General features: G+C 41.8%; 1 protein-coding gene across 2 annotated transcripts in view; it reads left to right on the forward strand.

The window, feature by feature from the left end:
• Positions 1–613: 613 nt before the first annotated feature.
• Positions 614–16,828, forward strand: part of SLC9A7 (solute carrier family 9 member A7) — an 86,836-nt gene continuing 70,621 nt past the window's right edge. For both annotated transcript variants that reach the window (XM_070750933.1, XM_070750934.1), the window contains exon 1: positions 614–1,167. In XM_070750933.1, coding sequence (XP_070607034.1) covers positions 918–1,167 — 250 coding nt within the window. In that variant the 5' untranslated portion in view covers positions 614–917. The remainder of the gene's footprint in view (positions 1,168–16,828) is intronic.

The raw sequence follows: 16,828 nt of genomic DNA on the forward strand, positions 1-16,828 counted from the left end.
GCTTATTTGACCCCTATGACAATCATTAAGTGTTCTACTACCTCATGATTCTTGACAAATTTTATAAAATTCTTTTATGTACACTGAGAGCAGATGCACCAAAGACAAATTCCTTCTGTGTCCAATCACACTTGGCCAATAAAGAATTCTATTCTACTCTGTTCAATTCTGTTCTATTCTATTTTATTGGCCTGCCTTAATATCCTGGTTCATCCGCGTCTTTTTATTTTTCCCTTGTAATTGGGAAAAAGCGGGCAAAAGCCGCAAGAACAGAATGCCCTCCGAAATAAGCAGGTGAAAAACTGACTTCATTCGCAATCAGTTTATTTCCAACAGAGCTCCCTCAGCCGAATAAAAGAGGGCTCGAACGCCCTTCTAGGTATGGTTGGGCGAGCCTATTTTGAAACGTGACTACAGCTCTTTATTGTCCTTCAAGCGAGCGCTACGATGATCGAAGAGCCCTTTCTGAGACTCGCCTTACGCTTGCTTCCCAAGCAATTATGTCGCTGTGATAAAAGGAGAGCATCCTGGAGGGCTTATCCACCCCTCCCGCGACCCGCAATGGTGCAGCCCACACTCTTATCACCTATTTCTGCTGCAAGCGAATAGACCCCGCCTATGTGCAGCGCGGGGGAGGGGGGAGGTGGCGCGCCGCCCTGAAGTGTGGGCCAGCCTTTTAAGAAACGAGGCGGGAGAGAAAGAGCGCCTCTCGGCAAACTTAATGCCGGAGCTGCGACGCCGAGGGGTGGAGTGGGGCGCTCCTGCCTGCCGAAGTCGCTGGCGGCGACTTGCCTGAGCGCCCACCGCCGTCGCCCGAGCCGAGCCCGCCCGGCTGCTGCAGTGGCTGCTGGCAGGAGGCTGGGCGCGCGGAGAGGACGCAGGCGGGCACGAGCGGTGGTGCTCCCGGGGAGCCTGCCATGGCGCGTCTGCCGGGGCTCCTGCTGCTCGCCCTCTCGCCGCTCCCCGGCGGGCTGTGCCTGGGAGGACGGAGCAGCGGCGCCATGGAGGAGATCACCACGGAGAAAGAAGCGGAGGAGAGCCACCGGCAAGACAGCGTGAGCCTCCTGACGTTCATTCTCCTCCTCACCCTGACGATCCTCACCATCTGGCTTTTCAAGCATCGCCGGGTCCGCTTCCTCCATGAGACCGGCCTGGCCATGATCTACGGTGAGTCGCGGGCTCTTGGGAGAAAGGCGGCATCCGGGCATTCCCGCCGCTGCGGTCCGGTTCTTCAGGACCGCCGCTATAAAGGCCGGTACCGGTTCTCCCTTTCAAAGTCATAAATGCTGGGCGGGCATCTCGATACATGTGCTCGCGTCTCTCTGTGGCTCTTTCTTTAGTTCCTTTTTCCTCCTTTGGCTTATTTGACAGATCGCAGGGGACAAATGACAAACTGGGTTTTATATGTGTGTATATATGCATGCGTATATATATGTGTCTGTGTGTATGTATGTATCTATATGTCTGTCTGTCTGTCTGTCTGTCTGTCTGCCTATCTATCGTATCCATCTCTCTCTCTCTCTCTCTCTCTCTCTCTCTCTCTCTCTCTCTCTATATATATATATATATATATATATATATATATATATATATATGTATGTATGTCTGTCTGTCTGTCTGTCTGTCTGTCTGTCTGTCTGTCTGTCTGTCTGTCTGTCTGTCTGTCTGTCTGTCTGTCTGTCTGTCTGTCTATCTATCTATCTATCTATCTATCTATCTATCTACTGTATCTCTCTCTCTCTCTGTATATGTGTGTGCACGCACGCGCGCGCGCGCACACACACACACACAGGTGTGAAATGCCGGTTCATGGTCACTCCTGTTCCTCGCTCCTTCCCCCAAACGCTTGGTGTGGTTTTCTTCTCCACTGATGACTTTTCAGTACATCTTCATTTTAAGATGTGAATATTTTTCAGTCCTACCTGGGTTCGCCTTGCCTTGGCCTTTAAATAGGAACTGGCAATATGATCTCTAACAAGGGAAGGGGGTGGGTGGGCAACCCAACCTCTTGTATCTTTTGCTTTGTTATGTGCACAAATATTTTCTCTGTCTGGATTAGGGAGATTAATTGAGAGAAATATCCTACGGGAAGGATAAACGTTTCTCGTGGTCGCATGATTTTCCTTGCCTTCATCTTTTACGCAGAGATTAAACTCTTCCGTCCACACCTTTCTGCTACGATTCATTTAATTCACTTGCTGCATCAATCGCAGTATTATCTTGCTTGTGTTCAATATTTGGCCCTCTTACAGATTTGAGAAGAGTGTAGAAAGTCCTGAAATGTGGGTGTTTCCAGATGTTCTTTTGCTCAAGAAAACTCAATGGCATGGATTTTTGCTGTCATTATTGGGTGTCATTTCCCCCTCTCCCCTCTTCCAATACTGTATATCAAAGGGAGCTCTCTCAATGCATATGCTATTGTTTCTTTCTTATGATATTCACTTTATATTATATTAAAGGATCATCATTTTTTCTTTTACATAATAAAAAAATAAATTGTACCTTTTTGGATGCTGTTACTAGTTAGATAATCTTAGAGATGCATTATAGTATTCTAAAATATATATTGAATTTTCAAGTCCTATCATGAAAGTTGGTCATTTTTAGCTGTAGTTTTGTACACTATTAGAGTTGTTTTGTACGCTTTGTTTCTATATTTTTTCTGTGAGCCACCCCGAGTTTTCGGAGAAGGGTGGCATGCAAATCTTTTATAATAATAATAATTAATGGAACAAATAAAGATGCAGGGTGAAAGTTGTGGTTAGTGCCCTATAGTTAATACTGGAATTGTGGCTTATGATATGCTACTTTTGACTACCATGTATCTTATTTCTGCACCATAAACATGAAAGGGTTTTGGGTTTTTTTGGTTACTGATACCTTGAAATTTGTAGAAAGTGAAACTAACCTTTAAATGTGGATGCCGTTTTCCAGGTCAACTAAGCTGTGTGTGTTTATGTGTTAATCTTTGGCTTTTAGTGTTGTTTTTTCTCTTTGATTATACTGGAACTAGATACTAGGAAAGATTACACAATGTATCCTTAAGTCCATTGTGGGTGATTAGGCAACCAAATGAACAGTGTACCCTTCAAGGGGTTTCAGAATGCAGGTCAAAGTTAAAATGAGACCAGGGATTTATTTGTTCCTGCCATCTGAAGTAGCACAGGCTTGTGATCAGTGCCCGCCAGATTTGATTAATGAGTGGTGCAGAGGATTGTATGTGAATCTACAGTGACAGCATGCAACCTTGTGATGATTTTCTTTTCAGGCCTTATTTGCAGTATTCAAATTTGGGTCACCTTTTAAGTTTTGTGTTTAATGTTGGTAGCTGGCATAGGGAAAAAAGACCTAAAAACTGGCAACTGTTTCTGTTTAACTTTCTCTGATAGAGCCGCATATTCTGGTAAAGACACACCAATGGCTGTTTACCCAGAGCAAAAAAAGCATGCTTCTTTTCCAGTGGCTACTCGGTGTCTTCTTAAAAGTTAACTGTTTGAAAAGTTATGGAATTTTCCTCTTCAGAGGTTTCTCAGTTTTGACTGTCTCCTTAGTCACTTGTTCCTTGCTGCATTGCTGGGTGATACTGTAGCTGTTTTTTTAAATGCCTCAGATCCCTGCAGATCTTGAAAAACAGATCTCAGATCCCTGCAGATCTTGAAAAACAGATCAGAAACTGATATAATCCTGCCTAGCTGTTTCAGAAATAAGTACCATCTCTTTGTTTTTTCTGGCTTCATGTGTACAGCTTTGTAGAAAACAGCTTGATTAAATTATTCATGCACTGGATTTATATCCCGTTTTTTCCTAGGAGGTCAGAGGACATATTTATTTATTTATTGGATTTGTATGCCGTCCCTCTCGGAGGACTCGGGGCGGCTCACAACATATCAAAACAATATACAATATACATATCTAAAAAATCCAATTAATATAGCTAAAAAACTTTTAAAATTCTAATAACATTTAAAATCATTCATTCCCATTCACACAGCAAGACATGCTACACTCGTCATCCAGGTGCTAGGGTCTAATGGCCCCAAGCCTGGCGGCACAGATAGGTCTTTAAACTTTTATGGAAGGCAAGAAGAATGGGGGCAGGGCAAATCTCTGCAGGGAGCTGATTCCAGAGGGCCGGGGCCCCCATAGAGAAGGCTCTTCCCCTAGGTCCTGCCAAATGACAGGAATATATATGTGTAAAATTTCAGCAAAAAAACCACACCATATATAGTTGGTTTTTTTTGCTGAAATTGTTTTTATAATTAAGGGAGACTAGGATGGCACCATTTCGGCCTTGTTCTGGCCTCATCAGCTAGCCACACCCTTACTGAGATTTGATTCAGCAGCTTCTGCCTTGAAAGGCAGAGAATTAACCACTAGGGCACCAGACCTGATCCCTTCAGCTCTGTACCAGGGAGGGGCTATATGTTTTTTATGTCTGATCACCCTGGTATATTAAAGGAATGTCACAGCTCCTTTTTGCCTCTGGGCCCAACCCAGGGCCATTTCAAGGCAGTTAATTTATTCATAGACGACAACTACATTCTGTATGTATCACATGTTTTGTTTTATTTTTGCTGAATTTTTAAAAAAAAATTAAGGGAGACTAGGATGGCACCATTTCGGCCTTGTTCTGGCCTCATCAGCTAGCCACACCCTTACTGGGGTTTGATCCGGCAGCTTCTGCCTTGTAAGACAGAGAATTAACCGCCAGGCCACTTAACCGCAGAAGCCCCGGGATCAAATCCCAGTAAGGGTATGGCTAGCTGATGAGGCCAGAACAATGCTGAAAGTCTCCCTTAATTTTAAATATTCAGCAAAAACATGTGATAGATAGATATATATATATATATATATATATATATATATATATATATATATATATATATATATATATATAATATAGCCCCTCCCTGGTACAGATCTGAAGGGATCAGATCTGGTGGCCTAGAGGTTAATTCTTTGCCTTACAAGGCAGAAGCTGCCGGATCAAATCCCAGTAAAGATGTGACTAGCTGATGAGGCCAGAACAATTTTTCATTTTAAAAATTCAGCAAAAACATGTGATATACTGTATATGATCCCTGGGTGTCTGGGTTAAGTATAACTGGCCCAGTGTCCCCACTGAGATTTAGGGCTGAGGGTGAACATGCTCTTAGTCCTTAAGATAATTGCTTCATCACATGGACTTCCTATAATGAGCAATCACAAATAATATACTTTTTCCATGAAGATTGAGGACCTTCTTAAAATTGCCTTTTTGTCCATTTTTTAAGAGAAGCTGCTCTTCTGGGATCTGATTAGAATAATCTGCAACACAGCTGCACAGCTAGTAAAGGAAAAAGGGCCACTTTGACATTTTTAAAAATAGCAGTGGGCTGCAAAGGAATATCTGCCACACCATCAGCTGTTTTGGTGGCTAACACAATAATGGCAGCACTGGAGCTAACAGTACTGGTAAGTCCGGGAGGTATTGGATGTGCTTGGCAGTGTGTCTTTCGGAGTTGCGGCAGATCATGTTTGGCAGCAGTAATATTTAGTGGCAGCAAACGGAGTTTTTAAAAATAGTGTTAGGCTTCACAAGGCTTCTTGGAGGCCCCTGTGCTATGTAGGCCTAGTTAGAAGGCAATATATAGGTTTTATTCTGCCCAAGAAAATTTGAAATTAGTAATATTTATAGAATGCAAGATAGTTAGCTATTAATAGGCTAAATAGTTAACTATTGTGAGTATAAGTCTATATCTGCACTGAATTATTATTATTATTATTGGAGTTTTCTTCACAATTATACTACTCTGTTATTATACTCTTTTCTAACAACTTTTTGTTAAGCTTTTATCGTTGTAAATCAAGAAAATTGGTAGGTGCTTTATATTTTCATAAGAAAAGGGTTGCAAAATAGAACAATGTTCACTTTGTTTAAAGTAATGCCTTCAGAGTATTTTGTACTTTTAAATTACATAAACAAAACATGTTTTGTCCTGAAGTGCTTCAACCTAAATTGACAATAAAATCAGGAAGGCAAGTGAGCAGGTGCAGTTATATAAACTTCAGTTTTGTTTTCAATGTAGAACAAAAAATTCAGCCTTCCAGTATAAAATAATATCTAGGTCAGCTGGACTTAATTCTTTAGCCATTATCAATTATGTGATATACTACGATGTCAATATCAAGGTATCTAGCTTTCACTGTAAATGTACAATTATTATAATTTGAAGTTTCAAATAATACCATGTTTTTCAGAGTACAAAATGCACCAGAATATAAGACGCATCTTAATTTGGGGGAGGAAAATAGGGAAAAAATCATCCGCCTACCAGATATATGTCTAGCTAATCCTTAGCCCAGACAGCTTCAGCACATTAGTTTGCTGGGTTTGAGTGCAAGTGCTTGCTTTTTATCCCCTGATTGGATATAAAAAATAATTTCTAAAACACTTCTCTCTCTCTTCAGAGAGAGAAACAATGAGGAAAAGCAGGCAAAGGGAAGGTTGCATCTGGTTAGGGCTGGGGGGAAAAAGCTTAGTAAAAGCTACATTTGGAGTGTACGATGTACCCAAATTTTCTTTATCTTTTAGTGGAGAAAAGGTGCATCTTCTACTACAAAAAATATGGTAGTTTCTTCTTCCTACTGTTTGTGACAGGTAAAGGATCTCAGGATTGTGGGTTGCCTTTCTTGGGCATTGGATGGCCACTGGAAAGTTGTATTTATGTGCATGATAAATCTATGCTGAATCACAGGCTCATGACTTATCGGTAGTTTCATTTTGACTCATTCACTTAATTAAACTAACCATGTGCGTCCTTTTTCATACTGTTATAGAGTAGGAAGAGACTGCAGAGTTCAGCTACTCTAACCTGCCTGTTCGGTACAGGATTTGCTAGAACATTTGGGATGGAAGGTAATCCAGACTCTATTTGAAGATCTCCAGTGACAGGGACCTATCACTCCAGAAAGCAACTGATTCCACCAGTTGATTTATTTGTTTGTTTGTTTGTTTGTTTGTTTGTTTGTTTGTCATTCATTCATTCATTCATTCATTCATTCATTCATTCATTCATTCATTCATTCATTCATTCATTCAATCTGATTTTTATGCCGCCTTTCTCCTTAGACTCAGGGCGGCTTACAACACGTTAGCATTAGCACTCTTTAACAGAGCCAGCATATTTCCCCCTCAATCTGGGTCCTCATTTTACCCACCTCGTAAGGATGGAAGGCTGAGTCAACCTTGAGCCGGTGATGAGATTTGAACTGCTGACCTACAGATCTACAGTTAGCTTCAGTAGCCTGCAGTACAGCACTCTACCTGCTGCACCACCCCGTCTTATATATGATAGCTCCTAATGTAAGAAATGTCCTCCAAATAACTAACCTAGGTGTACTTTCCTTTTAATTTCAGCCCATTTGTCCTGCGGTGTAGGGCAATAGAAAAAAGGTTAATTACTCTTCTACAAATAGTTATTGACTTACAACTGTAATGGGGCCCAGGATTTCCATCATAAGTCATGATAGTCATAAGTCAGAACACCTATATAACCAACTCAATTTTATGACCTTTTTTGTAGCAGGCATAGAATGAACACAGTGGCCCGAAAGCAAATGTGTTGTCTATAAAGCAAGTTCATTCCTATGATTATTTTTTTTCTTTGCTGGAAACCAGCCAACGAACAGTGTTAATCATGATCACATGACCATGGAACACTGCAACTGGCTGTAAAATTGAGCTAGTTGCCAACTACTCAAAAGGAAGTCATGTGTCCATGCCACTGTCAGAACTCCACAACCAAGTTGTAAGTTCAACCTGTGTGTGTGTGTGTGTCTGTCATAACCTCAGTCTCAAAGCAACCAGTAGTTAAGTAACCTGTACAGGTAGTCCTCAGCTTACAATTATTCATTTAATGACCATTCAAAGTTACAGCAGCACTGAAAAAAGTGACTTATGACCATTGTCACATAATCATTACAACATCACATGATGTTGAATCTGGTCACATGATCAGAATCCGGTCACTTGGCAACTGGCATGTATTTGTGATGGTTGCACTGCACAAAAGGTGCGTGTGATCCCCTTTTGTGACCTTGTGACAAGCAAAGTTGGTGGAGAAGCCAGATTCACTTAACCATGTTACTTAACTTAATGACTTCAATGATTCACTTAACAACTGTACCAAGAAAGGTTGTAAGATGAGGCAAACTTATTTTAACAACTATCTTGCTTGCTTATGGACATTTTGGTCTCAATTGTGATTGTAAGCAGGGGTGAGCAGCAGGCAGGACGGGGTGGGACACAGTTCCACCAGTGGAAATGAAGATGCGTTCGCAGCTCCAGCTGATCAATGGCTGTCACTTCCTGAATTACTGGTTTCGGCTCACTTCTTTTTTTTTCCTCTGCTGCTGCTGCAGCACTCCTTGTTTTTTCCCTCTTTCCTCTTTCCTGGCCTCGGACAATCTTCCCTTTCTCCTGCCTGGCTCCCCTCCAGCCTCACGTGGCCACCTCCTGCCTGAGATGCAAGCAGAAGGCGTGGGTGGAAGTGGCGTTGGCAGCATTTATGCTTCTGGCAGTATCCGTTCACCTAGCTACCCAGCCTGAGATGGGGTGGTGGTGACCCAGGAAGGAGAGCACGGGAAACACGAAGCAAATTGTCACCGCAGAGAGCGACACTGGTAAGGTTTTAAGTCGTGGACTTAGCAGTTCACTTGAATGATGTTGATCATTCAAGCCAGTCCCACCTGATTACATGGCAGTCAAGCCACTCCTGCCCAGTCACATGACCATTAAGCCACACCCACAAAATAAGCCACACCCACAGTGTAGCAGTAAAATTTTTGGCTGCCCATTACTGATTGTAAGTCAAGAGCTAACTGTATATTCGTGTTGCTCAACCTTAGCAATTGCTGATTCAGGGGTTTGGGGAGTTGAAGTCTATACATCTTTAAATTGTCAAGGTTGAGAAACCCTGCTCTATGGAACAGCGATTTCAGATAACCAAAGAATTCAACAATGTCTTTCCTCAGTCGTCTTTTCTCGTTTGATGATTAAGGCGAGCTCTAATTCCATTTCGTTGCGGGGAAATCTTTTATCCTCCAAACTTTGCAGCATTATAATTCCTACCATTTCTACAGTGAAATCCTTCTTGGAGTTACCGTCAGTGTAGGTCAGCAATGTCCCGAGGGTCAAAAAGGTCCCATTCCCCTACACAAATGTCTAAAGCCATTATATTTTGGTGATTTGAGAAATGTTATATTCTATTGTATATTGCTGGCTGGGGTGTATCTTGAGTATCATGACAATAACAAAGAACTTTTTTTGGTTTTGACTGCCTAAAAGGTTTTTTTAAAAAAAATTAGCAATCAAAAATTTTAATTCCCTTGTGTTACAATCCTATATATGATTTAAACAGTGAAACTAAACCTGACTTCCATAATTTCATGGACACAACTGAACTCCTTGCAACATCCAGAAATAGTTGGTCGTTCTGTTATTTGTCATGTTTGAAAAGGACGGTTTAGCCTCTAGCCTTGTACTTTACAGATGCTTTATCATCCTGACAGAATCCTGCCAGGCTTTTTAAATCAGCCAGCTGATTAGGTGTGGCATAGAATACATTTCTTAAATTTACTGTGGCTTTCCCCTGCATTTTAAAATTGCGTTTCCATTACAAGGGAACAGCAGAAACCATAGATTCAATGGCCACTAGGGTTCTTTTATTTATTTGGACAAAAGAAATTTTTTGAGTAAACGTAATTACACATGGCCAGGTCAGCTTTTATATTTAAAGAAAAAAAACTGCTAGGAGATATTAAAATAATTCCTTGTTTTCTAGTTTATTTGGCAGCTTGACCTTGTTAAAAATGTGTTGTTAATCTCTTCTGGCTTGTTTTACTTGGATGTGACATACAACCACCTACCCATTGTGGCTCCTAAACCATTGTTTTTGGTGGGGGATGGGGTCATCTCCTTGTTAAACTAAGCCAAGCACCATATTATGGATTAGTGTCATGTGTAAATCAAGTTCTATTCTTTCTTGTTAAAGATTTACGGTAATAAAAGTATTCAGTTCTATTTTTTTTCCTTTTTAGATTTTAAACACTGCAGTTTTCTTCAATAGATCCCTGTAACCCCAGTACCTATCTTTAAATAAGCTTTATGTCTAGGAGCTGGAAATATTTTTCACTGAGAAGATTGAAGGCAAAACGTGATTTATTTTTTCAGGATTGATAGAGAAGACTGGGACAATAGTTGGCTCCATGCCATGAAAACCATGAAATTTGTTAAGATAACTCTGCTAGCTTTTAAATGTAAATGTCTATAAAAGAGAAAGCAGTGCCTGGTGAAAAGCGGCTGAAATCTCAGGATTGCAGAAGGCTATAGAGATAGTAGAAGTTGTAAAGAGGTGTCAGGGTTGTCTGGAGAAAGAAATGTGAAGTGTTCTTTGCTTTCTCTTTTCTCGTTGTTAAAGAAGAAATGGTAACACTTTTCTCTGCAAACAACCAAAGCTTGATATTACTATTATGCTGACTGAAATTTAGTTAGTTAGTTAGTTAGTCCAATACACAATACATATTGAAGAGAACAGACATGAAGTATAATATATAAAGAAAAGGATAGAAGAAAAGATATAAAAATAGAGGAGTCTTCGGAGAGGGGCAGCATACAAATCTAATAAATTGAATTGAATTGAATATGAAAGGAAGAAAAGATATATGAGATATGAGATAAGGACAGACAATTGGACAGGGGACGAAAGGCACACTAATGCACTTATGTACGCCCCTTACTGACCTCTTAGGAACCTGGAGAGGTTAATCGTGGATAGTCTAAGGGAGAAATGTTGGGGGTTATGGGTTGACACTACTGAGTCCGATAATGAGTTCCACGCTTCGACAACTCGATTGCTAAAGTCATATTTTTTACAGTCAAGTTTGGAGCGATTAATATTAAGTTTGAATCTGTTGCGTGCTCTTGTGTTTTTGAGGTTGAAGCTGAAGGAGTCATTGACAGGCAGGATGTTGCAGCATATGATCTTGTGGGCAATACTTAAATAGTGTTTTAGGCGTCATAGTTCTAAGCTTTCTAGATCCAGGATTGTTAGTCTATTTTCGTAGGGTATTCTGTTTCAAGAGGAGCGGGGAAGGGCTCTTCTGGTTAAGTATCTTTGGACATTTTCGAGGGTGTTGATGTCCGAGATGTGGTATGGGTTCCAGACAGATGAGCTGTATTCAAGAATGGGTCTGGCAAAAGTTTTGTAGGCTCTGGTGAGTAGTGTGAGATTGCCAGAGCAGAAGCTACGTAGGATCAGGTTAACAACTCTAGAAGCCTTTTTAGCGATATTGTTGCAATGGGCTTTAACACTTAGGTCATTTGATATTAGTATTCCAAGGTCTTTTACTGAGTGGGGGTTGGCTGTGAGATTTTGTTTATTCAGTTTATATATGAGGTTTGGATTCTTTTTGCTGATGTGGAGGGTAGAGCATTTGTTGGTTGATATTTGAAGTTGCCGGGTGTTAGACCAATCTGAGACAAAGTCAAGGTCTTTTTCGAGAGTAGATGTGTTGTCCGTGGTGTTGAAAAGTTTTACATCCTCGGCGAAAAGAACACAGTTGCTTGTGATATGATCGCAGAGGTCGTTGATGTAGAGAATGAAAAGAGTAGGACCTAGTACAATTCAAACAGGAAGTACTGCCATTCTGATTAGTGGTGCACAGTTGCAGCGGGTTAACTTGCACACGTTCCTATCGTTACTTTCCTATGTGATAATACAGGTAGTCCTAGACCTACAACAGTTTATTTAGTGACTGTTCAAAGTTACAACAGCGCTGGGAAAAAAAAGACATGACCGTTTTTATAACCGTTGCAGCATCCACATGGTCACATGATCAAAATTTGGATGTTTGGCAACTGGTTCATATTTGTGACAATTGCAATGCCCCGGGGTCATGTGATTTTGTGTCCTTGTGTCAAGCAAAGTCAATACGGAAGCCAGATTCACTTAACAACCCTATTACTAACATAAAATTGTCAGTGATTCAGTTAACAACTGCGGCGAGAAAGATTGTAAAATGGGGCAAAACTCACTTAAACATCTTACTTAAAAACAAAAATTTGGGGCATAATTGTAGTCGTAAGTCAAGAACTACCTGTAGTAGACAATTGATTGTTGTTGCTTATTGTTGAGCTTACATAATACCCTAATGCAGTGTTTCCCAACCTTGGTGTTGTACATACTCCTGGTCAGTTGGAGGATGATGAAGAACTTGAGGACTCTGATACAGATAGTGTTTATGAATTAGTGGTAGGCCCTGGGTTACAGGTAGTATAACTGGTGGGAGGCCAGCCACAGGATGTTGCTATGAGTCCAGAATCTAGTGAGGAAGAAACAGACGTTCGCTGGGTCAATCCTAAATTCAGAAGGGTCCAAAAACTTAAGGAACAGGTGCTTGGAAGAAGATATTAAGGGGAGGAATGGGTTAAATACTGGAGTGATGTATTTGGTACGTCAGGGGGCCAGTAGGGAAGAAGGGTGGCATTTCAGTGTTGTAGTGCTAAAATGAGAGGTGTTCTCGTTCAGCTCCCTAGCAAGCAAGTTCATTCTATGTTATTTTACAGTCATTTCTGCTGTTTTTGAATCATACTGTGAGTACATAAATCTTGGTAGATGGAGGAGGCTGGGAGGAATGCATGTGGAATGTAATTAAGAGAGATAACAGGAGAAAAGGAATGTGCTAGTATGAACTGCATTTTGAATACAGAAGTGAAGAGAATAAAGATGGAGTTTCTTTGTTTATGAAATACTGCATTTAGTAAGAGTTATTTTTAATAGCTGGCTGGGGAATTCTGGGAGTTGAAGTCCAAATAGCTTCAAGTTGCCAAGGTTGGGAAACACTGCCCGAATGAATATATCTTGGATTTAGCATGTGAGCATTGCACACATTAAAGTGCATTGCCCAGTTCCAAAGGAGGATGGTGTAGAAATGTATCTACTTCCCAAAATGTGATTCAAAGTCACAACCAGGACTGATAGTTTCCATTTTTCTCTTCATTGCAGGTCCTCAGTATGCACTTTGCTGGCGATATCACACTCACAATATACCAGTGCAGAAACTTGCACGCTTCATATAAGGGGTTAGGTAAGTCTGTACCTTTACACCAATATTGTATTTTTTCACTTCTCTTAATATTCTTATTTTATAGCTTGTCCATAAAATAAGAGTATTTTTAAAGGAAAATATGCCATATTGAACAGCAATGCAGGTTTCATTTATTGGTACGAATAGGTCTTCCATTGGTTATTATTGAGGGGTGTGATGTCGCCAGCAGAGTACATCCTGGCTGGCTTGGCCTGGCCAGTCACTGAGCACCTGGAGCTGATGTTGAGGTCTCATTTTTGTGGACATTTTTGAGAACACTGCCTTTTGGGGAGGGAGAAAGGCAAAGGTAAGTTGCTATCTATCATAAAGTGCCACTTCAACCTCTAGCCTTAAGCATTTCCATTGCACCGTATTGAAGATGGCTAAATCTAGTGTGATGACTCCCTTGGACACATCCCCAGATACCTCTCCAGATGTCAGTTCGGAGGATGAACCAGTCCCAGGTGTATCAGGATGAGAGTTGGTCAATGAGGAGCTGTCTCAGAAGGATTTGCCTGAAGAGCAGCCGCAACAGGACAGCCCTGATGCTTCAGGTGAAAAAAGTACAGTGGTACCTCTACCTACAAATGCCTCTACTTAGGAACTTTTCTAGATAAGAACTGGGCGTTCAAGATTTTTTTGCATCTTCTCAAGAACCATTTTCAACTTACAAACCTGAGCCTCCGAAACTGTAACCGGAAAAGGCAGGGAGAAGCCTCTGTGGGACCTCTCTAGGAATCTCCTTGGATGGAACGGGGCTGGAAAAGGCGGGGTGAAGCCTCTGTGGGGCCTCTCTAGGAATCTTCTGGGAGGAAACAGGGCCGGAAAAGGGGTGAAGCCTCCATGGGGCCTCTCTAGGAATCTCCTGGGAGGAAACAAGGCTTCCACCCTCTCTGTGGTTTCCCCAATCGCATGCATTATTTGCTTTTACATTGATTCCTATGGGAAAAATTGCTTCTTCTTACAAACTTTTCTACTTAAGAACCTGGTCACAGAACAAATTACGTAAGTTCATAAGTAGGGGTACCACTGTATGCAGAAAGTACAGTTAGTGATGAGGAAGAGGAATCGCCTTTTGCAGCTGATCCAAGGGCAGACAAAAGGCAGGAGCAGCAAAGGTCATCCTGATTACTCATGAGGAGGCAGCCACGTCCTTCTTGATGAGGTGTACCAGAGGCTGGCTATTTAGATAGCTGACAGATGGAGACGATGATGGGGACAACCTGTTCATTTCCTAACTGCTTGTTTCCTGGTCACTGTGATTCTGGCCTTGCTTTGGATTGACACGGTGCCTTAACTTTGGAACATGCCTTGTGATTTCTGAACTTTTCTTGGCTCCTGAACCCCCTTGTGTTGTGGATTTAATTTTGCCTGGTGGATTTGTCTTGTCTGGGAAACTTTCAAGTGCCTTGTGGACTCGTTAGTCATTGCTCTATGGATTAGCATTGGTCTGCTTTTGGCTGGACTTAATTGGGACAGTTCTGGGGTTTTGGTGAAGGGAATTGCTGGGGAATATTAATAAATCTACTAAACCATTGTTACATGTGTGCACAGGTGAGCAGGACAGCTCATGGAATAGTTGTAAACTCTGAAGCAAATAAAGAAACCAGTGCCAAAATCTTGGGAAAATAAATTTCTTAACCTGTGTTTTTGTTTGATGTGACCAAATCAAGACCTATGAAGGGGAGTTGTGGAGAGTGAAAAGATAGATACTTAACCACTTACTCTCCTATGATCTCTTCTTTGCAACTTCTTTCTTTCCCTAACCTTTCCCTCTCAGGAGATCTTATCTGCCTCACTGATTGTTGTTTTTAAAACTAAAATTTGTTAGTGAAGTAGTTGGCAAGGAGAGAGTTTGAATGGAAAAATTAAGTATCAACCTTCTTAACAGTTAGTTCTCAAGCTGACCGCAATTGAGCCCAAAATTTCTATTGCTAAACAAGGAAGGGAACTTGCCTCAGTTTATGACTTTTTTGCCCTCAGATGTTCAGCAAATCACTGCATTTGTTAAGTGAATCATGTATTCATTAAGCACATTTGGCTTCTTCCCTTGACTTTGCTTATCAGAAGCTGTCTGTCAAGATTACAAATTGTGATCACATGACCCAAGGCAATGTAACTGATATATGCCAATTGCTAAGTATAGGTATTTTAATCATATGGCTATAGGGATGCTGCAGAAGTTGTAAGTGTGAAAACTGCTCATAAGTCACTTCTTTCGGTATTACTGTAACTTCAAATGATCATTAAACAAAATGGCTGCAAGTGGAGGGCTATCTGTACTGTTTCTCTGCTGTAAACACCTGTGTCCTGTTCCTGTTTTGCTTTTTTGTGGGAAATTCTGGGGAAATTTCATATCAGATATATAGTCTTTTGTTCGTTTCTGAAGACGGGTGGAGTTTTAGTACAGCTGGGGACATGATGTAGGGATCTGCTGTACAAAATCTGACTCCATACTCTTTAGGTGGTCCTAAATCATTTTGGTTGTACAAAGTAAACTCTTATTTTTAATTTAAAAACTTCTGACAAAGAATGGTTCAATTTTCAGTATACACTATATTTTTGTACAATAGTATTTGAATAGTATTATCTCATCATTTGGTTTGTGTATCCTACGAGAAGTCCTCAACCTGCAACCATTGGCCAGTGACCATTCCAAGTTATGACAATACTGAACAAATGTTGGTTACTTGGAACTGTCCTAGCATCCTCAAAGATCACATAAGCATGATCTGAGTTTGGTAACCCATTTGCACCTACTACTGGTTGCCAAGAACTCCACAATCAGGTGATAACCAGGGCTGGGCAGTAGGCAGGATGGGGTAGAACGCAGTTCCACTGGCGGAAATGAAGCTGTGTGCCCAGCTCCAGCTGACCACCCCACTCTCTCTTCCACCTCGGAAAGCGGCAGGGAGACCAGCACTGGCAGGAGTTGCAGGGGGCCCATTTCCTCCCCCCTCTTTTCTCAACAGCTGATCGGCACCCATTTGCCTAGCGTTCGCAGCTCCAGCTGATCGACGGCTGTCACTTCCTGGATTACTGGTCTCGTGTCACCTCTCTTTTTTTTCTCTGCTGCTGCTGCACTCCTTACTTTTTTCCTCTTTCCTCCTTCCTGGCGAGCTTCCCTTTCTCCTGCCTAGCTCCCCTCCAGCCTCACATGGCCATCTCCTGCCTGAGATGCAAGCAGAAGGCGTGGGTGGAAGCGGCGCTGGCAGCATTTATGCTTCTGGCAGTACTCGTTCACCTAGCTACGCAGCCTGAGACTGGGGGGGGGGGCGACCCAGGAAGGAGAGTGCAGGAAATGTGAAGCAAATTGTCACCCCAAAGAGCGACACTGGTGAGGTTGTAAGTCGAGGACTTAACATTTCACTTGCACGATGATCGTTCAAGCCACTCCCTCCTGGTCACATGGCCAGCAAGCCACCCCTACCCAGTCACGTGACCATCAAGCCACACCCACAAAATAAGCTACACCCACAGCGTGGCAGTAAAAATTTTGTTTGCCCATTACTGGTGATAACCATTTGCAATCTTCCCTTCTGGTTTCCCCAGAAAGTCAATAGGAAAGCCATCAAAGAATGCGGCATATAGCTAGGATAGCTCTCCCTCCCCCACACACTGTCCCCCAAATCCTTCTGTGTTTGAATTTTCTCCCTTCCCAATCCATGCGGAGCCTGTTGCACATGCCTACACCTGACCC

The sequence above is a fragment of the Erythrolamprus reginae genome, chromosome 4, assembly GCF_031021105.1.
Source record: "Erythrolamprus reginae isolate rEryReg1 chromosome 4, rEryReg1.hap1, whole genome shotgun sequence".
NCBI lineage: Eukaryota > Metazoa > Chordata > Lepidosauria > Squamata > Dipsadidae > Erythrolamprus > Erythrolamprus reginae.